At 56.8% G+C, this 24,573-nt stretch overlaps 2 protein-coding genes across 4 annotated transcripts in view; one reads left to right on the top strand and one right to left on the bottom strand.

The window, feature by feature from the left end:
- Positions 1-126: 126 nt before the first annotated feature.
- DPYSL4 (dihydropyrimidinase like 4) lies at positions 127-14,845 on the top strand. Of its 2 annotated transcripts, none has more exons than XM_054637072.2 (14): positions 127-595; positions 2,918-3,006; positions 3,274-3,458; positions 4,282-4,446; positions 5,736-5,797; positions 5,903-5,983; positions 7,858-7,926; positions 8,321-8,441; positions 9,072-9,228; positions 9,458-9,599; positions 10,564-10,734; positions 11,412-11,591; positions 13,302-13,461; positions 14,020-14,845. In XM_054637072.2, the coding sequence occupies exons 1-14, from the start codon at positions 146-148 to the stop codon at positions 14,109-14,111; spliced, it is 2,124 nt and encodes a 707-aa protein (XP_054493047.2). In that variant the 5' UTR covers positions 127-145; the 3' UTR covers positions 14,112-14,845. The 2 variants fall into 2 exon arrangements, with proteins under 2 accessions (XP_054493047.2, XP_054493048.2); XM_054637073.2 differs by lacking the exon at positions 127-595 and adding an exon at positions 971-1,071.
- A 4,100-nt stretch (positions 14,846-18,945) lies between these two features.
- Positions 18,946-24,573, bottom strand: part of STK32C (serine/threonine kinase 32C) — a 74,230-nt gene continuing 68,602 nt past the window's right edge. For both annotated transcript variants that reach the window (XM_054637285.2, XM_077182751.1), the window contains 2 exons: positions 23,951-24,018; positions 18,946-23,141 (listed from right to left, as the gene is read on the bottom strand). In XM_054637285.2, the coding sequence (XP_054493260.2) occupies positions 23,024-23,141; positions 23,951-24,018 (186 nt within the window). In that variant the 3' untranslated portion in view covers positions 18,946-23,023. The remainder of the gene's footprint in view (positions 23,142-23,950; positions 24,019-24,573) is intronic.

Raw genomic sequence — 24,573 nt, 5'->3', positions numbered from 1 at the left:
CCCGGCTGGGGACCGGGAGATGCCCGGGAGGGCTCGGGGTGGGGGCGTTCACCCGCTCCCCGCGCAGCCAACCCCGCGCTGTCTCTGCCATCACAGACGCCGGAGATGTCACCTCGCGGTCGCACGCGGGGCCGGGCACGGCTGGATGGGCACCGGGAGGGGCGGGGGTCCTTGGGCGGCTCTTAACGCGGCGCGGGGCTCTCCTCGCCAGGGCGAGCGGCTGCGGGAGCGGCTGCGGGAGCGGCGGTGCGGGCCCATGGCGGGGCGGCAGGAGGAGGCTCTGCCCGCCTGCTTTGCGGGGCTGGGCGCGGGCAGCCCGCGGCCGCGGCAGAAGCGCGGCGGGATGTTCTGCAGCGTGGAGGACGCCTTCGACAACAAGACGCTGAACTTCGCCTCGCTCGCTGCCTCCGGAACAGCAACACCCGTCGGGGGGCACCGCCGCGACACCCAGCCGGGACCGAGCCCCGACGCGGGACCGAGCCCCGACCCTGGCCCCGGCCCCGACCCCGGCCCCGGCCCCGGCCCCGACCCCGGCCCCGCCGCGGCCGCGCTGCCCCCGAGAGCTCCGGCTGCGCTGCCCGACGGCTGCGGGCAGGTAACGGGACTGCGCCGGGACAGGGGCCGGGGTGCCTGGGCCGGCCGGCCTTGCCGAGACCGCGGCGGGAGGGCGAGCGGGGACCCGTCCGGCTGTCCCGTTCCTCCCCGTCCTGTCCCGTCCCGCCCCGTCCCGTCCGGTGCCGCGGAGCTGCCTCCGGGAGCGGGCGCTGGGCCCGTCCCCGCGGCGCGGGTTTGAGCAGGGCGCGGTGCGGGAGCGCCGAGCGGCCGCCTTTCCCCGGGGGGCACGGCTGTGAGCGCCCCGCCGCTGCCGGCCCCGCTCGGCCCCGCTCGGCCCCGCTCGGCCCCGCCGGACCGGCTCTGTCGGCGGCCGGGCGCGCGGCGGGGCGGGCGGGGGCGCGCACGCAGGCGGGGGCGCGCGGCGGCGGGCGCGGGCACGCGCGGCAGCCCCGCACACACGCGGCGGAGGCGGCGGCGATGTCGCAGCCGGGCAGGAGGAGCGGGAGCCGCGGCACGGTGAGGGCTCCGTCCCCGCGGGGCGAGGGCTGCGGGGCCGCGGGGCTGCGAGCCGGGCCGGGCCGGGCCGGGGGTCGCTCCGGCCGGCGGAGATGGAGCGGGGCGGGCGGTCTCGCACAGCCGGGGGGCGCCTGCCCGCCCCGGGGTGAGCGCCCGGCGGGGCCGTTGCCGGCGGGGCCGTTGCCGGCGGGGCCGGTGCCGGCGGGGCCGGTGCCGCGGGGCCGAGCCCCTGCCCTGTCCGCCCCTCGCAGCCCGCCCGCTCCGCTCCGCTCCGCTCCTTTGTTGCGCGGCCCGGCCGGAGCCCGGCGGTCCCGGCGCTTTGTCCCGGGGCCGCCCCGGGGGGACAAAGGCGGGCGGGCTCCGCAGCGGGGCTGCCCCGCCGTGCCCCGGCCGCCTGCGCCGCCGGAGCCGGAGATGTGCCCCGGGCACGCTCTCATCGCGGGATGGGCTCGGCAGCGTGAGAGCATCCCCAGCTCTGCCTCCCCCGTCAGCCCGGGGTCCCCCCGCGGCTCCCCCGGCGCCGGCCGCGCTGCGTGGGAGGGGATTCCCTCCTCCCGGCGCTTCCCGGCAGCAGCCGGCACAAATCCCTCGATTGCGATGCCTTGTGTTTTGTTTTTTCTCCTCTTGCTGGCTCGTGGCAGAACTCCCTTGGGAAGAGCCCGGTGGGTGCGGGAGCCAGGGACCAGCCCCGTTACTGGGATGCGGGAGCGGATCCTGGGCGTGGGGCGCTGCCACCGGGGTGGGCATGGGGTCAGGATGAGGATGAGGACAGAGTGAGGATGGGCATGGGGTCAGGATGAGGATGAGGACGGAGTGAGGATGGGGATGGGGTCAGGATGAGGGTGAGGAAGGGGTAAGGATGGGGATGGGGTCAGGATGAGGGTGAGTACAGAGTGAGGATGGGGATGGGGTCAGGATGAGGGTGAGGACGGGGTAAGGATGGGCATGGGGTAAGGATGGGGTGAAGATGGGCCTCCCAAGGGGAGGGGCCGTCAGGCTCTCCCATGGGGCAGCAACACTGAGGCTTCTTTTGATTGATGTTATGGGACAAGGGGAAACAATAAAGACAGTAAATCCTTGACTGTTAAAAAGAAAAGAAATGCAGTTCTTTAGTTTTCACTTTATATGCCAGTGATGCTCCTTTAAACAAGCCCCAAAATGTTTCTAGGCAGTTTTTCTCCGGACCCGGCTCTTTGTGGTGCAGCATCTCCAGGCTGTGCTGCCACGTGCTCAGGCGTCCCTCGGCTGGTTCTGTGCCCAGGCCGTGCTCTTTGTGTTGCCCATTTCAGCACTCGAAATAATTTTTCAAGCAACACCAGACAGCAGGAAAGGAATCCTCTGAAATTAGGCTGCAGCTCCTCATAGACATCAGTGCTGCTGCTTCCTAAATTTTCTATTTAGAGATTCTGGGTGAAGATTCTGCAAATCTGAAAACTGTGCCAGTGTCTGGCTTTGAAGTGAGGCAAGTCCTCGAGGCTTTATCTGCCTCAGCCGAGACTGTGAAAACGGATGAATGGCAATAAATTACCAGGTTAATGAGATGCACTGGAAGCCTGTAGCCGGAGCTGAGGCAGGAACACGGCTGGCTCAGCCCTCGGAGCTGGGGGTGCCCAGGGCTCAGCAATGCACCCCTGGCTCCTGCCACCCTTCAGAGAGCTGGGCTCCTCCAAATGACAATTTCATATGGTTCCCCTTGAAAATGTGGTTGTAGAATAGTCTAGATAGTCACTGAACTGGAGTGATTGCAGGGAAAATACTAAACCTAGATTTACTTGAAGCTTGGAATGAGTAAGGTGGAATCCAAACAAAAAAATCTTTAAAAAACTGTGGATTTTTTTCCCATTAGGGTGACCACATTCTAATCAAAGGAGGAAAAATTGTCAACGATGATCAGTCATTTTACGCAGACATTTATGTGGAGGATGGCTTAATAAAGTAAGTTAAAAATTTATATTTGCTAATGTAATTTCTTAGAATGATACAGTGCCTTGGGATTTGAACAAGGTTCCTTCCCATAATTTTTTCTTTAGAAAAATAAAGGCAGCATTTTAGAGTAGTGTCAGGAAAGAGCTACACTGGTGTAGCTGCAGCTGGGGAGACTTGCAGAGCGCTGGCAGCCAGGGGAGGAGCAACAGAGGCTGTTTTGGCATCCTCACTTCAAAGCTGTTGCCAGCTAAGAGGAGACGTTGATTTCCTTTGCAGGCAGATCGGGGAGCACCTGATCGTTCCCGGCGGCACCAGGACCATCGATGCCCACGGGCAGCTGGTGATTCCGGGCGGCATCGACGTGCACACGCGGCTGCAGGCGCCCGCCCGGGGCATGAGCTCCGCCGACGGCTTCTTGCAGGGCACCAGGGCAGCGCTGGCAGGAGGCACCACCATGATCAGTAAGGGGCTGCTGCTTTCCAGCAGGCACACCAGGCCTGGGGTCGCTGCTGCGGGGGTGTTTGTTTACATTCATAGCACAGAAATGTCTGTTGCTGCTGGACAGATCCAAACACCACAGAGCTAATTGAAGGTGCTGTGTACTGTGCAGAACCTCTTTCCCTTGCTGCACGTGGATATTAAAAATATCTGTCTGCTCCTGACTCACCTCATTAGAGAGCAAGACAGAAGAACACTTTAAACACCTTTTAATATGTTTTTAACAGCTCTGCAAGTGTGGGGCATTTTTGAGTTTCCCAGCTTTAAGCACAGGCTCCATTTCTGTCTTAATGTAAAGTAATTTTGCTCTCTGTTCTGTTCCTGTTCCATTCCCAAGAACCACTGCAGTGTGTGACTGCAGGACCAGTCTCACCAGTCCTGGCACAGCTCTCCAGCAGAAGCAGAGCTGAGGGAAGTGATGGGCAACGGGTGCTGCCCATGGCAACTGTCCCAGGGCAGAATCCTCTGTGCTGTGCTGGCTGAGAAACATGCCAAGGCCATCCCTGGGGTTTGCCTGTTGCACGTGTATCACTTAGCCCTGGAGCTCTGTCCCCCTGTCCCTCAGCAGCGCTGAGAGTGAGCTGGCACTGCTGTGCCCGTCCTTGCAGCAGCAGCAGCAGCAGCAGCTGTGGCGGGGGCACGGTGCCCGGCGTGTCCCTGTCCCTGTCCCTGACCCCCGTGTCCCCACAGCAGCAGCAGCAGCCGTGTGGCCGGGGCACAGTGCCCAGCATGTCCCTGACCCTGTCCCTGTCCCTGTCGCTGTCCCTGACCCCCGTGTCCCCACAGTTGACCACGTGTGCCCGGACGCGGGGAGCAGCCTCCTGGCCGCCTACGAGCAGTGGCGCGACCAGGCCGACAGCCAGGCCTGCTGCGACTATGGCCTGAGCATGGACATCCCGCGCTGGCACGAGAGCCTCAGGGAGGAGCTGGAGGCCCTGGTCAAGGACAAGGGTAAGGGCAGGGGGGCCCTGCGGGGTCGGGGTTCGGGTTAGGTCGCTGCAGGGTCCCGGGGCGGCCGTGGCAGCCCTGCTGTCCCCCGGCACCCGGCACTGCAGGGACACGCGCGGGCGGCCGCGCTCCTGCCCGTGCAGCTGGCACCTCCCTGTCCTTGGCCAGCCAGGAGAGAGCTGTGGACAGGGACACGGGCACCAAGTTCCTGCCATAACATCCGGGTCTGTGCCCTCACCTTTGGGCAGTTGGCAGCCTGGTGATGGAAAGGGATTTTGGAAGCTGAAGGAGTTGGGCTGGACACCCTGATGTGGGCTGTCAGGTGTACAGAAAAAAAACATTTAAAGATAAACCTCTGGGACAGGGCGTAGAAAAGGAAACTCAGCTTTAAGCATTCCATAGTGGTTCTGTTGTGCCTGTAACTCCTGTGCATCCCGAGGTGTCCCTGGCACATGGCTGGCTGGAAAGCAGGAAAGTAGACCACGCAGCAGGGATTCATGCATTCATTAATACCTATTGCCGTGTTTGGAACTACACTTTCCTTCAGATATGCTAATGCAGAGCTAAATGTCTTCAGTGTAATTTGTAGTCTTGCAAGCAAGGGTTTAATTGGCCAATTACCGTAGAAATTCGCAGTGAATTTCCTATTAAAATGCAGAGTGGCTGAGGTAATGGAGCTGTTCCTTGGAACACATATGAAATACAGCTGTAATTTGGTCATGGTTTGGTATTGCTTATTGCCTCTATCCATACAAAATACAACAGCAATTCATAGAATTGTGGAATGGTTTGAATTGGAAAGGACCTGATCCCATTCCCTGCCATGGCAGGGACCCCTCCCACTGTCCCAGGTGCTCCCAGCCCCAGTGTCCAGCCTGGCCTTGGGCACTGCCAGGGATCCAGGGGCAGCCCCAGCTGCGCTGGGCACCTGTGCCAGGGCTGCCCACCCTGCCAGGGAACAATTCCTGATTCCCAATCTCCCATCCAGCCCTGCCCTCTGGCAGTGGGAGTGAGGCAGCTGAGTGTGCATTTGGAGCAGTCACAGAGGGTACCTAACTCCAAAAAGGTGTTTCTTTTTTGATTCGGGTGCACCATAAAGTAGGGGTTTATTGTCTTTCACAACTCCTGAGCTTTGGGGTCAGTGGGGACATTTCCCACATCAGCCCTTGGCTTTGCTTTGCTTCCATTGTAACCCTCTCCAGAACAACCCCCTGGTCCGACCACCCCTGCCCAGCCCACACCAGGGCAGTGACAAAGGGACAAAGCCACACGTGTCATTTTCTTTTTTCCAGGTGTGAACTCCTTCCTGGTGTTCATGGCTTACAAGGACAAGCTGCAGTGCACTGATGGCCAGGTAGGACACGGGAACGCAGGGAGAGCCAGGGCCTCGCTCGGAGCCCGGTGGGAGCTGGCAGGGCTGAGGGGGCAGGGCTGAGGGGGCACCCCTGTGTCTCGGCAGATGTACGAGATCTTCTGCGCCCTCCGGGACCTGGGGGCCATCGCCCAGGTGCACGCGGAGAACGGAGACATCATCGAGGAGGTACCGTGGCTGTGCCCACTGGGACCCGGGGCTGAGCAGGGCCCTGGGGGGGAGAACCCCGGCCCCTTCCCCTGCCCCTGACTCTGTCCCTGTCCTTGTCCCTGTCCCTATCCCTGCCCCTGTCCCTGCCCCTGTCCCTGCCTCTGTCCCTGCCCCTGCCCCTGTCCCTGTCCCTGTCCCTGTCCCTGTCCCTGTCCCTGCCTCTGTCCCTGCCCCTGTCCCTGTCCCTGCCCCTGTCCCTGTCCCTGTCCTTGTCCCTGTCCCTATCCCTGCCCCTGCCCCTGCCCCTGTCCCTGCCCCTGGCCCTGCCCCTGTCCCTGTCCCTGTCCCTGTCCCTGTCCCTGCCCCTGTCCCTGTCCCTGTCCCTGCCTCTGTCCCTGTCCCTGCCCCTCTCCCTCTCCCTGTCCCTGCCCCTGTCCTGTCCTGTCCCTGTCCCTGTCCCTGCCCCTGCCCCTGCCCTGTCCCTGCCCCTGCCCCTGCCCTGTCCCTATCCCTGTCCCTGTCCCTGCCCCTGTCCCTGTCCCTGTCCCTGCCCTGGGAGCTGGAGCCCCAAAGCCTTGGAGGGAACAGGACCCTCTGTAGCAGCAGGTGCGGGACCATCAGGGTGTCCCGTGGAATCATCAGTGTCCTCATGGATCATGTGGGTGCTTGGGTTCCCAAAAAGCACTTTGGGGGTTCCTAAAGGATGACTGGCTGCCTTAAGTGATGCTTTATCCCTTATCTGTTGTGCTTAGGAGTTTGGATTACTTGAAAAAATCAGGAGGTTTGAGGCTTTTGCAGTAGTGTCTGTGACATGGGCAGTATTCAAGTCCACCATCAGCACTTGGGAATTCCTTGGTGTTGCAGCCTCTGCTCGTGGGCCTTATTTTTGCTTTTTACCTTAGAAAAGCCAGTTTTGGCTCCAGCTTGGGTCAGATACACAAGGTGGAGTTAGACTGGCAGTTCCTTAGGCTCATGGTCATGCCAGCATTCCGTCTGGTGTGGGAGGAAGGCTGAACTGAAAGCCAGATCCAATCCTTCAAATGGGTTTATTTGAACAAACAGGATAAAGGCTAATTCCCACCTCCTGGGATTTTATCTGGAGACCTGTTCCTCAGCTGGCTCTGGAGCCAGGCAGCTCATAGCTGCAGCAGTGTTTCTGTCAGCTGCCAGCATGGTGACACTTGAGCCCTGGGGACAAACTTGGAGGAGATCTGTGACAAGAACACAGACAAATAGGCTTGCTCTAAGAGCAGGGGCCTCTAAAGGACGCTGTGGGATATGCTCCATGGAGTGGGATTACATCCTTGCCTTAGTGCCAGCTGCCTGGGAGGCTGCATGGTACAGAGCAGCAGAGGGACAGGGTGAGCTGTGTGCTGGACATCTGCATTCAGATGCCACAGGAGTGACCTGGGACATCCCAGAGCTCATCTCAGCATCTGCCACTGTGGGTTCCCTTTCCTCTGGGCTGCTTGGTGAGGTGCAAAGGGAGAGGTGGCACTTGCTGCACCCCAATGACAGCCTCACAGATCCCTGTGCCCATCCCTGCCTCCTGCAGGGGCTCCTGCACAGCTCCAGCAGGCTCAGGTGCTGGGATCCCCCTCCCTTTGCTGTGGCTGGGGCAGCCTGGGTGTGAGTCCCCTCCTCCAGAACCGTGGGTCTGAGGGGTGGGAGGGTCCAGAGGTGCTGCTGGGGCACAGCAGCTCCCATGCAGGAGCATTTCTGCAGCTCAGGACAGGTCTCTGGGAGGTGGCCCTGGGGAGTGGGATGTCCCTGGGGAGTGTCCCATGTCCCACCTGCCCTCAGGTGGCTCTGGCCAGGGTGTGCTGTGTCCCATGGTGCTCCAGGGGGCTGTGCCCATCACTGACTGCTCTCTCCTTCCTCCTCGCCCCCAGGAGCAGAAGAGGCTGCTGGAGCTGGGGATTACGGGCCCGGAGGGGCACGTCCTCAGCCGCCCCGAGGAGGTAACGCCACCAGCCCTGGCTCCAAGCTCCAGTCCCACCGTGCAGAGGGGCTGGGACCCCTGTGTCGTGGGACCCCTGTGTCATGGGACACCTGTGTCATGGGACCCCTGTGTCATGGGAGCCCTGTATCCCTGGACCCCTGTGTCCTGGGACCCCTGTGTCATGGGACCCCTGTGTCCTGGGACCATGGACCCCTGTGTCATGGACCCCTGTGTCATGGGACCCCTGTGTCATGGGACCCCTGTGTCATGGGACCCCTGTGTCGTGGGACACCTGTGTCGTGGGACCCCTGTGTTGTGGGACCCCTGTGTTCTGGGACCCCTGTGTCATGGGACCCCTGTGTCATGGGACCCCGGTGTTGTGGGACACCTGTGTCGTGTTCTTGTGCCCACAGGTGGAGGCAGAGGCCGTGTTCCGTGCCATCACCATTGCCAGGCAGGCCAACTGCCCCCTCTATGTCACCAAGGTCATGAGCAGGGGGGCTGCAGATGTCCTGGCTCAGGCCAAGAGGAAAGGTAACACTGGCCTGCACAGGCAATCACTGAACCTCTGAATCCAGCCAGGAATCTCATTCTGACTGGGAGGTCTGAGAAGTCCTCATCTCCTGAGCTCCCCCTCACTGAGGGCGCTGAGGCTCGTGCTGGTTTCCATGGCAGGCTGTGCCAGAGCTAATTGCTTGGAGCTGGGAGGATTGGATGTGTTGGAAGCTGTGACACTTCCATCTAGGCAGACACAGCTGAGAAACGGGGAATAATCCACTTGTCATCGTTTGGTGTGAACTGAATGAAAAACAGATGTGGAGCAAGCTCCAAATTGTGGCTGGGGGTGGAGTGGGAAGGGCTGGGATCAGTCCTGTGGGGAGCAGGGTGGAAGGGGAGCACAGTCACCGCTTCCCCCGGCCCGGTGGCTGCCAGACAGAGACAGGTTTGGTTTAAAGGAAGGCATGACAGCTCGTAGGAATGTGTGCCTGGTGTAAGGAGGGGACAGACAGATCCAGAACTTGCTTTGACAGCGTCTCCCAGCCACCTGAGATAATGTGAAGGGTTAGCGAGGCCCTGGCAGTGCTGAAGGAGTGGAGCTGCCGTGTGTGGTTCTGGCAGGGCTGTGTGTGTGCCCTGCTGCCCTGACAGCCCCTCGCTCTGCAGGTGCCGTGGTGTACGGGGAGCCCATCACGGCCGGCCTGGGCACGGATGGCTCCCACTACTGGAGCAAAAACTGGGCCAAAGCCGCCGCCTTGGTCACGTCCCCGCCCATCAGCCCCGACCCCAGCACGCCCGATCACCTCAGCACTCTGCTCTCCAGGTGGGTCCCGTGGCACACCTGGGCACACCTGGGCACAGCTGGGCACAGCTGCCCTGCCCTGTCTGCATCCTGCCCGTGCCCACCCAATGCCATTTACAGCACCGGCATCGCTGTGGGGCCCGAGCCCACGAGCCTCTGGGCCCCATGGTCTGCCCAGCAAGGGGGGCTTTGCCAGCCTGGGGGGCCATCAGTGCCCCCCTCCCTGAGCCCTGCCCTGTCCTCTCCCCAGCGGGGACCTGCAGGTCACAGGCAGTGCCCACTGCGCCTTCACCACTGCGCAGAAGGCCGTGGGCAAGGACAACTTCACCCTGATCCCCGAGGGCACCAACGGCGTCGAGGAGAGGATGGCCATCGTCTGGGAGAAGTGCGTGGTAGGTGCTGCAGGGAGCTGAGCCTGGGCTCCCAGCTGTCACAGTCTCCTTAATGCAGACAAGGCACAGCAGTGACACTGTCTAGACACTGCTGCAGCTTCAGAGAGCTGCTGACGACAGACTGACACACACAAATGCCTGCACGGTGTCTTTGAAGGCTGTGGTGCAGGGACCACCCTCTGCTCTGCTCAGTCACCAGGGAGTCTCTGCAGCACTTTCTCCCCAGGGTGATGGGGTGCTCCTGTCCCCTGGTGCTCACAGAGGGCTGGGCAGGTGGATGGGGAGAGGATGCCTCTCCTGTGGGAGGTGACTGTGGCCATGCTTCAGGCTGCCAGGTGACCCCAGCAGGCTCCTGTCACCCCTGTGTGCCTGGCAGCAAGGCTGTGATGCAAGGCTGGCATCAGCCCGTGTCCCTGCACCCCAGTGCACATCTGCCTGCCAGCAGCATCCCTGGGGAGCTCTATCCTGCATCCCACAGAGCAGATGTCCCCGTGCAGACTGCAGGAGCTTGGGAGCCAAGCCACCCTGAAACCTCTCTTAGATGGGCTTTGTTCAAAGAGAAATAGAACTTTTCTTAAGATGACGAGTGAAGATGGTAAAGAAACAGCACTGGTTGGGTTCACTTCCAGTCTTTCTTCACTGGGCTGTCCTCAACCCTCTTCAGTGATCCTGAGATGCCTGTGCAGGAGCTGGAGCCAACCAGTGAAGGTCTTGTTTTTCAGAGACCTCAGCCTTTGGAGTCCAAGGAAAATAAACCCTGTCTCTCATATCCTTTATGCCACAGGGACAAGGCTCATCCTCACATCCCCCTCCCCTGTAACACAGCCCTGTGGCAGAGCAGACCCTCACCTACATGGGCACAGGGGTGGGGACAGTGGCTCCTGCCAGGGGACAGCCCATGCCCGGCCATGGGGAGGGACCTGCCCACAACCCTTGTCCACCTGGAATGTTTCCTGCTCCCCAGGTCCCCGGGAAGATGGATGAGAATGATTTTGTGGCAGTGACCAGCACCAATGCTGCCAAGATCTTCAACTGCTACCCCAGGAAGGGGCGCGTGGCTGTGGGTGCTGATGCAGACCTGGTGCTCTGGAACCCCAAGGCTACGAAAATCATCTCAGCAAAAACCCACCACTCGGTAAAATACATTTTAAATTATTTTCTGGTGCTGGTCTTACAGGCAGAAGAGATCTGGAAGGCAATGCATGGCTTTAGCTAGATCAGATTATTCAGCACGGGAGGAGTTGTCTGTGTGGATAAACTGATGAAGGACCTAGCATTTGATTTTAAAAATAGTAGGAAAATATCCTTTTATTGCTGTAAAGGGTGGGATTGGTACTGAGTGAGCACTCCAAGACAGCTGACATCTGGTAAGGAAATCTTAAGGTCTGTGTATTTGCAGTTGACTAGAAAAATGTCAGTGCTGAACTGAAGTATTGAACTATTGCTGAAGTGCATTGTGTATTAGTTACAGTTTAATACGTTTTAAACTATTGCTATAGTTTGATATATAATGGTATTAATCTTAATATAATACAAAATTTAAATATTCCGTAAATAATATATAAAGAGTATAATAATATAAATATATTTTATTAAAAAGTATTAAACTATTGCTGTAGTTTAATATGATTGGTTTTAAGGTTTATTTTCTCCCTTCCAGTTTGCTTCCCATTGGAATCTTGTTATTTGAAATACAGGGGGTTGGTTAGTTCTGACTGATGGTGCACGAGGAGCAGTGCACAAAAATGGGGGGCATTGTTCGCCTCCTCTTAAATCCTGCAGGCACTGAATATCAGGGTTTGCTTTTTCCAGAATGTGGAGTACAACATATTTGAAGGCACTGAGTGCCACGGGGTCCCAACCTTGGTCATAAGTCAGGGAAGAGTTGTCCTTGAAGATGGAAATCTGTGTGTCACCCAGGGCTCGGGTCGCTTCATCCCTAGGAAGACATTCCCTGACTTCGTTTATAAAAGGATAAAGGCAAGAAACAGGGTAAGGAGAGTTTTATTTGCCATAATCCCTTGTTTTGATCACAATCTCTCAGCTGTAGTGTATTGGAGCTGCTGTGCTGGCAAACCTGCAACAGCAGCAGGAATATTATCAATGCTATTTCTTTCTGTGTGTTTTCGTGTAACTGCCTGGCTCCTCAGTCAAGAATTCTTAGTATTAGAGCTAATAATGACAGTTTTATTAGCCTATCACAATGTTACAAAGCAAAGATATGACTTCTTTGTAATGATGTAGAGGCAGGAATTCCTCTCTTACCTGTGCTAGAGAAATTTCTGTTGCTGTATTCCCAGTGTCTGCTCTGCAGCCTTTGGAGTGTAGGGGCCTGTAGGTACTGGAATATAGTAAGATAAATCCTCCCCTGTGCTGGCACAGCTGTTTAAAGAGACACAAAGACATGCAAATATGTAAAGGGCTTCTTAAGAGCTTTGTCCTCCGTCCCTTTTCTGTGTGGTGTTGCAGACACTGTAATTCTGCATCCTACACAAAGGCAGAGCAGGAATCAGTGACCCACATTAACTGCAGAGGCAGGAGCCCTGGCTCTGGTGTTCCTCAGGGTGTCTGGGGTGCTGGAGGGCAGGATGGGGATGTGCCAGCTCCCTGCACCGTGGGAATGGGACCCAGAGAAGGTGCAGATGCCCCATCCCTGGAGGTGTCCAAGGCCAGGTTGAAAGTCCTTTGAAGACCATCATTCTCCCAGCTCTGCCACAGCCACCACTGCCCCATGTCCCCAGGTGCCACATCCACACGGGTTTTGAAATCCCTCCAGGGATGGGGACTCCAGAGCAGCCCCGGGCCCCTGTGCCAGGGCCAGGCAGCTGTGCCAGGGCTGGGCAGCCCTTTCCATGGAGGAATGTTCCTGTACCCAGCCTGAGTCTCCCCTGGCACAGCTGGAGGCCGCTGCCTCAGAGTTAAACTCTAATTTCTGCTAAAGTCTGCAGGCCATTACCCTGCATCCCCTAAATGCAACTCAGGTGCTTTAATTAGCTGACTCTACTAGAAAGTAATATAAAGGAAGTATGGAGGGTTTTGATTCCTCTAGCGTAGGTTCGATTCCTGCTTTTTCAAAGTGCTAGGAAATGAGAGGGCTCCATGTTCACTTTACCACAGTGACCCTTAGTGTTCAGGCACATTTCCAGTAGGGCCTCAGGTGAGGAGGGAGGCCCGTGTAGCAGATTGGTGTGCTGCTATGTCAGAGGCACAGGGCCAGTGTGAGCGGCAGGAAGGTTTCTCATCGTAGGTGTATCAACTGGCCATACCGGAATCATGGGTAAGAGGTGTGGATTCATAGGAATCCTGCTGATAAGAGCAGGACTTTTGTGGCTAGTACGACAGGGAATAGTTCTTGAGGGGGTTGAAGAGGCTTGGGTTGAAGAACAGGATAGTAGTCAGCGTATTCATGAGTATGATGTTGCCGTATTCGGCTAAAAAGAAGAGTGTGAAAGGCCCTGCTGCATACTCTACATTGAATCCGGGTACTAGTGCGGATTCTCCTTCTGTTAGGTCGAAAGGGGCACGGTTGGTCTCAGCGAGCATAGAGATGTATCATGTTATAGCAAGGGGCCAGCAGGAGAAAATGAGGTATAGAGGCTCTTGGGTGATTGGGAGTGCTGAGGGTGTAGTTCCCGCTGAGGAGGACAGCGGGGAGGGGGATGATAGCTAGGGTGACTGTGGCTGACCCTGTTGTCCCTGCAGCTGGCCGAGGTGCACGGCGTGCCCCGGGGGATGTACGACGGGCCGGTGCACGAGGTGCCGGCCAGCGTCAAGGCCGCGGCCCCGCGCGTCGCACCCTGCGCCGGCAAAGCCGCGGCGCCGCCCGTGCGCAACCTGCACCAGTCTGGCTTCAGCCTGTCCGGTACGTGGGGCCAGGGGAGGGCCTGGGCGGGGGCACTGCCAGCTGGGCTCAGCCACAGGAACTTCAGCGGTGTCCTGTGGCTGCAGCCAAGGCACCGAGTGCAGCACAGAAAGCGCTGGAGTGCTCCACAGTATTTATGTCAATGCACAAAGCCTGGTGGGGGCTCTGTTCCCAGGAGCCAGAGCAGGCAGTGATTCAGCATCATTTGGCCTGCAGAAAGCAGCTGTGGGGAGCTTGGAAAGCCAATGCTCTGCCCTAAAACCACTTCCATAATGGTTTTTAGCTGGTTGGATCACATGGGTCCCATATTGTTTGATAAATGTTACCAGTCCCCACATTTTGTTATATACAGAATTTATTTCTAGGAAAGCCACTTATAAATCTTCCAGAAACAAACAATGAAAAATTAAGTTCAGGCAAATACAGCCATTCCAAACGGTGCCATGCTCATAGAGTGTCCACAATGGCATATAATGAAAGTATTAGTATTTCCTGAGGAAATGTTTTGTGCTTGTGGCATTCCAGCAGTGGGACTGCCCCTCTCTCTGCTCTCCGCAGGGTCCCAGGCCGATGACCACATTGCCCGGCGCACGGCGCAGAAGATCATGGCCCCGCCGGGCGGCAGGTCCAACATCACCTCTCTGTCCTGACGCCGTCCCCGCGCGGGTCCCGCCGGCTCCAGCCCGGACGGGGCCCGGGGGCTGCTCCGGAGCTCGCCGGCTGCGCCAGCCCTTCCCTCGTAGGTAGAAATAGAGTGATCCCCGAGGTAGCGCTCCCCGTTGGGTCCTCCGTGCGTGTTCCCTCGCTAGCTGCTAGGAAAGCCCTTCCCTCCCCGTGCATGTGGCACCGCCCGGCCCCAGGGCTGCGGGCCCGCGTGGGCATGAAGGCACATCCCGGCTGGATCATGCTCCTTCCCAGCAGCAGTCGCTGCCCGCTCTCATCCAAGGACTTACAACAGACGGGCACTGCCGTGGTTTCCAGCCAGAGCCACCCCCAGCCCGTGTGTCCCTCGGTGGCCACAGCTCAGGGGTGAGTGCAGCCCCGTGCCCTGGGGCAGAGCGGTGCTGGCCCTCCAGGACCTGGCCATGCCGTGGGCTGATGTCCTTCTGTCAGCCTTGTTTTTTAAAGATCATTTATACGGTTTTTCAAGAACTGAGTGTGAGTCTAATACGCAATACTGGGGCTCGTTTGGAGGCCAGGTGCATGCAACACACTTTTTTATAAAGATTATTCTAGCCCAGGTATTATATTTAAAGGTGTGTACACAGAGTGAACCTCTGGCTGCAGAGCCATGCATGTACCTCCAGGAGTGGCTTTCCGTTCCTGTCTGCTCCTTGCTTGGAATAAACTTGGTTGGCAACCACGAAATGGTGGAAGTGGTTGATCCACCCGAGTCCATTTTGTTGTTTTCTTCCTTTGAGTTTTTCTGGGTGAGGCTGGGACCATCCCATCGTGACTTGCAGGTGACTGTGCTCCCTTGGAGGGGGAGAGGCTGGTGATGGTAGTTTGGGCAGAGTCCCTCCCTTCTCCTCAGCCGTGCTCCCTTGGTTTGCCTCCTGCCCCGTGGTTTGCAGATGAACCCACAGCTCCAGGAGAGGGGCCTGGCTTCCCCTCGGCCCACGCCAGTTCCGGTGCTGCTGAGATGCCATGGCCTGTCCATGAGACACTGATTTCCCTGGCACTGCCAGGCTTGGCTCTCCTGCTCTGTCTGAGCTAGGCACGAGAAACAGAGCAGGGTGCACAAGCAGGGGTCTGATTTGTGGGTGGGGGCTGGAATCACACATAGAGCAGCTCCAGATACATGAATCCATGAATTAGGAATGAACCCACAAATATAAACCAGGGAGGGATTTCATTTTTTGCTGGGGGTTTTTTGATTATCTGATATGACCTACATTTCAGAGCTTAATGCTGCAGTAATTTCTGTGTTAAGCACATGGGAATATATTTGTTTGGATGTTTTATATTTAATTTTAAATTTAATTTAATTTATTTAATTTGTTGATTTTCTTATTTTCACTGAAATTGCACCAAGGCAATTAACATCTAGTGGAAGGTGTTCCTGCCATGGCAGGGGGTGGAATGAGATGAGCTTTAAGGTCCCTTGCAGCCCAAACTATGATTCTATGATCTCTTTTCATCCTGAATAGAGCTTAAATTACAGCAGTGGGAAGTCCATAAGGCATGGGAAGGATAGAAGTCACAGTCTGATGGCAGTGACCTCCCCACCACCCCAACATCCATAGGCTGACAGGGACACACCAGCACCCCGAGCTTGTAAACAGTTGGCAAAGGAAGTTCTGAGGTCCCTGTGCTGCAAATGTCCCTTTTCCCACAGTTGGCCTGGTTTGTGCCAGTGAGGACCCAGCAGAGTCACCGTTCCCTGTCCCACATCACCCAGTTTAGGTCCCTCCACCCTCTGTGGCAGCCCAAGGCTCGGGCCCTGCCAGCCGTTCCCTAGGGAGGGTGGGTTTGCATTTATTCCCTCTGTCAGGGAGCTGTCAGAGCCAGCACAGCTGCCCCAGGCTCCTCCCAGGGCAGGAGCAGAGCCAGCAGCATCTCTGCAGCTCTCCGGTGCCAGGAACCCCCCCGTGGCACCCACACCGTGTCTGGCCCTAATTCCTTTGGACAGCTTTCCTGCAGGCTCTGGGTCAGGGACACCGCGGAGACGCGCCGTGCCCTTGACAGCAGCACAGCCCTGGCTCTGCAGAGTCCCCAGCTTGTGCCTGCTGTGGGGAGGGAGCCCCAGTTCCCTGAGGACAGCAGTGCTCCTTAGGGATGGACCCCCGATTCCCTCAGGACAGCAGTGCTCCTTAGGGATGGACCCCAATTCCCTCAGGACAGCAGTGCTCCTCAGGGATGGACCCCAATTCCCTGAAGGACAGCAGTGCTCCTCAGGGATGGACCCCCGATTCCCTCAGGACAGCAGTGCTCCTCAGGGATGGACCCCAATTCCCTGAAGGACAGCAGTGCTCCTCAGGATGGACCCCAATTCCCTCAGGACAGCAGTGCTCCTCAGGATGGACCCCAGTTCCCTCAGGACAGCAGTGCTCCTCAGGGATAGACCCCTCAATTCCTCAGGACAGCAGTGCTCCTCAGGATGGACCCCAATTCCCTCAGGACAGCAATGCTCCTCAGGGATGGACCCCAATTCCCTCAGGACAGCAGTGCTCCTCAGGATGGACCCCAATTCCCTCAGGACAGCAGTGCTCCTCAGGGATGGACCCCAATTCCCTCAGGACAGCAATGCTCCTCAGGGATGGAGCCCCAATTCCCTCAGGACAGCAGTGCTCCTCAGGGATAGACCCCAATTCCTCAGGACAGCAGTGCTCCTTAGGGATAGACCCCAATTCCCTCAGGACAGCAATGCTCCTCAGGAATAGACCCCAATTCCCTCAGGACAGCAGTGCTCCTCAGAGATGGACCCCAATTCCCTCAGGACAGCAGTGCTCCTCAGGGATGGACCCCAATTCCCTGAAGGACAGCAGTGCTCCTCAGGATGGACCCCAATTCCCTCAGGACAGCAGTGCTCCTCAGGGATGGACCCCAGTTCCCTCAGGACAGCAGTGCTCCTTAGGGATAGACCCCTCAATTCCCTCAGGACAGCAGTGCTCCTCAGGGATAGACCCCAATTCCTCAGGACAGCAGTGCTCCTCAGGGATAGACCCCAGTTCCCTCAGGACAGCAATGCTCCTCAGGGATAGACCCCAATTCCTCAGGACAGCAGTGCTCCTTAGGGATAGACCCCTCAATTCCCTCAGGACAGCAGAGCTCCTCAGGGAACAAACGAGCTGCCAGGCAGGCACTGAACTATCCCCATGCTTCTCCCTGGTTTTCCATGCTCACTGTGTCTTTTTTGTTTGTTTTTATTTTGCATGGCTTCCCACTGCCACAGGGCAGAGTCAGGCCCTGGCACAGGTGCCCAGAGCAGCTGTGGCACCCCTGGATCCCTGGCAGTGTCCAAGGCCAGGCTGGACACTTGCCCATGGCAGGGTGGAATAAGCTTTAAGGTCCCTTCTCATGCAGACCACTCTGGGATTCTGTGGTTCTGTGATTTCCCTCACATCCAGCACCTTGATCAGCAGCAGGACCAATTGCAGCAGGTAAGAAAGACAAAGCTAGTTGATGAGGGTCGTTGGTCCCCAGCAAATTCCAGGGGCCACAGTTTAGGGTTTAGGCACAGTGGTGATGGCACAGGGCTGGCAGACACTGGGCTCTCCTGGCTGCTGTGGGTGTTTCAGTCCCTCAGCTTCCCCTGCCCTGGATTTCAGGGGTTTTTTGGGTTTTTTTTTTCAGATTTCCCTGTGTGTGGGAAACTGCCCTCCCTCTGTGACCCTCACCTTTCCCCCTGCAGTGCACAGCCCAGCTCAGTGGCTGCCCGTGGTCCCTGGGGACACCCAGGAGGGTGCAGAAGGGACGAGTCCAGGCTCAGCCATGGACTGTCTCAGCCTGCACTGCTCCTTTGAAGTGAGCAGCATCTCTGAGAGCTGTGTCTGCGCTGCAACCAGCGAGTGTATGAGCAAGATAAATCATTGCTGCACTGAGGGGGATCAAAGAGGAAAAGCGGAGATCTCCTGACACTTCCAGGGGTGCTTTTATTGAGGTTAAGATACGTAATCCAGGGCTCTGTGGGGAAATACCAAACCCCTGTGAGCCGTGGCTGTGGTGCCCTCCGTGCCACAGCGAGGTTGGGTCCTGCCCCTCTGCCCCACCCTGGTGCCCCAGCTCGGATGGCAGCAGGGCCAGAGTGGGCACAGCTGTCCCGTGATGGTGCTCACAGGGGTCTTATGTTGAGGGAAGAGATGAGGATCTGACTCCATATTTCAGCAGGCTTGATTTATTGTTTTATGATACATATTACATTAAAATGATACTAAAAGAATAGAAGAAAAGGTTCTCCTCAGAAGGCTGGCTAAGAATAGAATAGAAAGGAATGATAACAAAGGCAGCTGTCCCAGACTCTCTGTCAGAGCCAGCTGACTGTGATTGGCCATGAATTAGAAACAAGCACATGAGCCCAATCCCAGCTGCACCTGTTGCATTCCACAGCAGCAGATAACCATTGGGTACATTTTGTTCCTGAGGCCTCTCAGCCTCTCAGGAGGAAAAACTCCTAAGGATTTTCATCAAAAGATGTGTGTGACACTGTCCCAGGCCAGTGGCCGTGCCTGGGGCTCCCATCCTCACCGAAATGCCCGGCCAGCATGGACAGTGCCCGCAGCCCCAGGGTGAGCAGGTACAGCTCTCCATGGAACACAAACCCTGGCTGGCACCGAGAGGGGCACACGGAACGCCCGGGGCTGGCTGTTCCCCTTCCAGCGCCTGTTCCTGAGCTGGAGGTCCCACAGCTCCCATCCCACCCAGCTCTGTGCTGGCTGGCAGTGTCCCACCAGCCCTGGTTCCAGCTGCGCTCCTGAACTCCAGCGTTTGGACGCTTCCGTGCTTTCGTGCATCAATACCCTGGAAATGACACCAAATCCTTGGCAATGTTAAAAATACACATTTATTACTGCACGTGTGCAATGGCTTCCGACAGTATCTGCAAAAACACAACCTTGTCATAACTTAAATATTCTGTGATGTGGTAAAATTGTCATGCAAGAAAATTACGGGAATGTATTAACATAAAATACAAAGATATATTTACATATATCTGCACTGAAATAGTTTTTAAAAATACCCTCCCAAGGCAGCAGGATTTCAGTCCAGGGTCAAGTCCATATTACTGGTATTTTTGCTATTATTTTATTACTCTTAGACTCTTTTTGGCAAGCTCTGGAGTAATAGAGAATTGGCAACAGAAGAAACATCAGGACCTGACCTGCCATTTGTCTTATGCACAAAATTCCCAGGGAAGGCCATGGAATTCAATGCAAACACTTAAAAATATGCAACTTTGCAAAACTTCGTAACACAACAGAGACAAGAAAACAATCTCATGGCAAGTGATTAAAGGAGAATAATTTATAGGTGCTGTAGACTTTTCACAGCAGATAATGGCACACACTGTATAAATCTGTCATACAAAAAAATACAGGTATTTAAATATTTATGTACAGAAAATTCCTGTGTTCTGGCTGTAGTGGAGGTGCAGCCCAGAGCTGTCAGTGACACCTTCCAAGCTGGGACATGGGACCAGGGCTCTGTCACAATTTCACTGTGAGGTTTGCTCAGCAGCAGCAGCAGCAGCCAGGGCTCAGCCAGAACAAGGGCACCACCACGGGCACCACACGGGCACCACACGGGCACCACCACGGGCACCACAGCCATCCCCAGCCCAGCCTGTGCCAGGGCCAGGGCCAGGGAACACGCACGGGAGTGGCACAGGGAGCAGAGAGGATCAGACCCCAGGACTGCATTGTGCATGGGATGAGCTGGACACGGGACACCCTGGCAGGAGCCACAAAGGTGTGTAGGGCCAACAGGACTGAGCTGGGCTCAGCTGGCACTGGCTCGTTACAGGGACACAGCAATGGGGACACAAGAGGGGCTCAGAGTGGGGCACGGGGGGCAGGAGCACTGAAACCCTCCACAGGGGTTCTGACAATAACACGGAGCTGTTGTCACTGTTGTTCCTATCATTTGTCCCTTTACCAATTGCTCTTTTTGTGCCATTTCTTCTCCAGGGACTGAGTGCAAACAGGTGGCAATGAACCCTTGTCCCCTATGGGCTCTGGTGAGGTTATGCCCAAATATTACTCTCGACCCAAACCAAGCACTTCAGTGCTGTGTCCACGGTGTCTCTCCCACTCAGCACAGTGACCCCACAGCTCTGTGTCCTGGTGCTGGTCTCAGGGATTCAGGTTCAGCAGTGTCCCCAGCACATCCCTGGGGATGCACTGCTGCATTCCAGAGGTGCTGCCCAGGCAGCCAGGACCCACCCAGAGTGTGTCCCCTGGGAAGGAGCCATTCCCTGGCATCCCCCAGAAGCCCTCCTGGCTTGTGCCAGGTGCTGCTGAGCTGTTTTGCACAATGCACTGGAGAAGAGGAGTGCTGCAAGGGGAAGAGGTGAGCGACAGAGAGAGGGCTTGGGCTGAGAAGGCTCAGTTTCAGAATCAAGCCAGCTCCTCCCCACACACACCAACCCCCACCACAGGGCCCACTGTCTCTTGTCCTAAGGAAAGCGATGAAAACATCAACTACACACGTCCTGTAACTGCCAACACCTCTCCTGGCCTGAGCTCTGGCTGAAGAGGATGTATCTTCATCACCCATCTGTGGGATGGTTTGGTCAAAAAATCAGCACCACTCCTCGTCACTCCAACAGTCCAAAATTTTGCTGTTATTTACAGGAAGTTTCTAAATAGTGCAACGGAATTCACTGTAAAACCCTACCCACACTGCTGGAGTAAATCACCTGTAATTCATAACTCCTGAATAAATACATGGCTTGAGCCTGATCTGCTGTGCCAGGAGAGGGCTGGTGCTCCAGCTGGGAGATGTGGATGGAGACACAGGGTGAGCACAGAGCTCCAGCAGAGGACCAGGCTGCCCGTGTGGAGAGCAGGGGCTGCTCAGCACAGCAGAGGGGCCAGAGCAGCCCCTGCACACAAAGGTGAGCTCTGACAGGTGAGACAAGGTAATTGGGCCTCCCTGGTACCCAGTAAAGAGACAGGACGTTACTGGGGGCAGAGAGGGCAGGTTCCCCAGCACAGCCTGGGGTCAGAGCCTGGGCAGGTGCCCTCCCGTGGCTGGGAGAAGGAGCAGGAGGACACAGTGATTTCAGCACTCTCTCAATGACTGGCCAAGCCCCCGAGCCATCATTAACACAGCTCCTAACGAGGCATGGGGTGTGCAGGACCCATGGCTGACACCAGGGACCCCGGGCCTGACAGCATCTCCTGGCTCTGCCCTGAAAATAACCATGCAGATATATAAAATAACTGGACAGAGAGCTGCAGCTGCCCTCCTCCTGCACAGCCCTAAAGACTTCCATGAAAACACATCTCTGCACAAGTGCAGCCACTGATTCCCACATAAAACTGTGGGAGACACACACGCCATGCCCTTGCCTGTGGAAGATCATTTTGTACCATTCTGCCTTTCTGGTTTGTTCATGGAAACAAAAACCGCAGCAAAACTGGTCCTGACAGAATCTGATCTGTTAAAAATATCTCCCATCCATTTCTGCACTGGGAATACCCAGCAGGGATGCAAACACTGCAGCCTGCCAGTGTCTGGCACAAACAGCTGCTGGTGGCTGATGGTGACTGTGCTCCCACCACGCACCTGGGGCAGTTGTATGGCACCGCAGGGCTCGGGTTCACAGCAACCAAAAACCCCTCTGCAGCAGGTTCAACATCAATACAGTGAACGAGAAAGGCAACACCCACAGCTGGAGCAAGGGAAGATTTCCCGTCTTATTAAGAAGTTAAGACAGGTATTGGCAAATTATATACAGTACTTGTACTTTACACTGAAAATAAAGTAAATTGAAGGGTGAAATACAATATTCCTGTCTTTCATAACCAAGCAGCCTTGCAAGGCCACCCACTCTGCCTCCAACAAAACCTCAGCCTGTGATAAACTGTGTCCTCTGAACCTGGGCACATGGAGCCAGACCCTCCAACCCATCCCACAGCTCCTCACTGCCTGTAGCAGCCACGTCAAGGAAGAAAACATTTTAAATGCATCTCAAATACACATTGAACCATTACCCAGCCCCTGAAGAATCCATGGAGTGCACACAAAACATTTATTTGCCTTGAGTCAGGAAAGGAACTGACAGGTGACACAGGGACAAGGAGGTGCCTGGGACACCCATGTGCTGCAGGACCAAAGCAGCTGGAGGCTCCCAGGAGCTGCTGCCAGAGCCCCGGGGCTGCTCTGGTTTGCACAGGGATTGCCCATCCCCAGAGCAGCACTTGTGAACAGGGAGTGCCAAAGCCAAACTCACACCACCTCTTTGGCCTTCCTCCTTGCTCCTTGTCCCTCCCCGTGGGGCCCAAGGACATGGCTTTGTTCCCTGTCCTCTCACTGCATTAAAAACGTGTAGATCAGCAACCTGACATTAAAACAGAAAGACTAAATGAGTTGATCTCCTCCCCTGACAAGTTGCATAGGCCGTATCTTCCCCTGACAGGCAGCCATGGTGCGGGGCTGGCCATCCATGGCCAGGGAAGTCCTGTGGCAATTTGGCTCCTGTGCAGGCCATCCATGGCCAGGGAAGTCCTGTGGCAATTTGGCTCCTGTGCAGGCCATCCATGGCCGGGGCAGTCCTGTGTCAATCTGGCTCCTGTGCAGGCCATCCATGGCCGGGGCAGTCCTGTGTGAATCTGGCTCCTGGGCTGGCCATCCATGGCCGGGGCAGTCCTGTGTGAATCTGGCTCCTGGGCAGGCCATCCATGGCCGGGGCAGTCCTGTGTGAATCTGGCTCCTGGGCAGGCCATCCATGGCCGGGGCAGTCCTGTGTGAATCTGGCTCCTGGGCTGGACATCCATGGCCAGGGCAGTCCCGTGTGAATCTGGCGTGCTCCAGCTCCCAGGGCAGCTGCCGGTGCTGTGCGGTGGGCTCGGGTGCTCGGCGCACCTGAGGGCAGGTGAGGGCGGCGGCCGGCCCCGGCCTAGCTGCTGCCCGAGGAGCACACGGAGCTGCACATGTGCAGGGGCTCGGCCTCGGCCTCCTCGGCGGTCTCAGAGGCAGACACGGACTCGCTGGGCTGCTCCTGGCTCTTCTTTAGCCTGTGGGAGCGGAGGAACAGGAGTTACAGAGCTGCCCCCACAGCAAACACCCCAGCAGTGGGCAGGGGTCAGGACCCTGTGCCCACTCCCTGCTCGGGAGGTGCCTACAGCAGAGACATGGAGAATGGAGTCCTCCCAGAGCTCACAAACAGGTCATGACACAGCCCAGCGTACCAGCAAACCACACTGAGCTGCTCTGAAATGCCCCAAAACAGCCTGTAAGGCTTCAGCCCACCCAGACCTTGGCCATGAGCACCCACAGCACAGCCGGGCTCCTGCCAACCCCTCCTGCACAGAGCCTGCCCCACGCTCTGCTTACAGACCCAGCAAGCAGCCCCAACCCTGGGGAAGCTGTGGCTTTAATCCAGCACTTTCACTGCCTGCTGATTCCCACCAGGGACCTCTCCAACCTGAATGATCCTGTGAATCTATTCTATGTGTTAAAGATCTCCACAATCATTGAGTCCAACCTTCCTCGCTTTCATTTCCCAAAACATCATCTGCTAAAAGCAGGATGGGTGAGCAGATGCCATGGGGGAGTGGAGGCAGTGTCACACACACATGTCAAATCCCAGAAGTCTCTCTACAGCATATTTATTTAATGGCACTTAATAATCCTTGATCTTGCCTCCCGTTGTGGCTAGAGCCATTTTTCATCCACAGGCAGACCTGAGCTCCTCTGCTGACACCAGTCACCTGGGGCTAGGCTGGCAGCAAGGTGCTCCTGGCTGTCAGGCACTGGCACTGATTCCTGAGGGAAGTCAGAAAAAGGAGTATTTTTCCATAAAAAAAACACCCCACACACTCACTTCTCTCTGTTGAAGATGACAAAGTCCTGCTGGATAGCTTCAAGGCATTCCTGGAGATAGTCATTTTCCTATTGAAGAAAAACAAAACATGCATAAGCAGCCCCATTTGCATCTCACTGCTGCCTGCAGCCCCCGGCACTCCCAGCTGTGGGCAGGAGCCCCCACGCTCCTGAACCTCAGCCCAACAGCTGGAGGCAGCAGGGCTGGCTGCCATGTGGCTTTCACCAGGGGCTGGTGCCATCCATGGCAGCAGTTTTCTATAAACACAGATCACACCGTTCCTGACATAAACATAACATGTTCCTCCATGTATCCTGTATTTTGGGAGTGCTGTCAGCCCAAAGGGAGCTCAGGCAGCGTGGGGAGACCCCAGCACACAGCCCACGTGTGGGAGTCCCTGCCAAGGCACACAGGGAGCTGCTGCCTCGTGCCCAGCCTGAGGCTGTGCAGGGACAGAGGCTGAACACACCAGACCTCTGCTGCTCATCTCACTTCCCAAAGTACCCACTACTGTGAAGTCTGATCAAACTCCCATAAGAGGATATGTGGTCGTTGGAATGACTCCATGGGCAAATGTTTTCACCAAAACAAACCCATGGCTCCAGCAGTGTGGCAGTAACAGC

Source organism: Agelaius phoeniceus, chromosome 9, assembly GCF_051311805.1.
Source record: "Agelaius phoeniceus isolate bAgePho1 chromosome 9, bAgePho1.hap1, whole genome shotgun sequence".
Taxonomy (NCBI): Eukaryota; Metazoa; Chordata; class Aves; order Passeriformes; family Icteridae; genus Agelaius; species Agelaius phoeniceus.
This window is presented reverse-complemented; position numbering and strand designations above follow the sequence as displayed.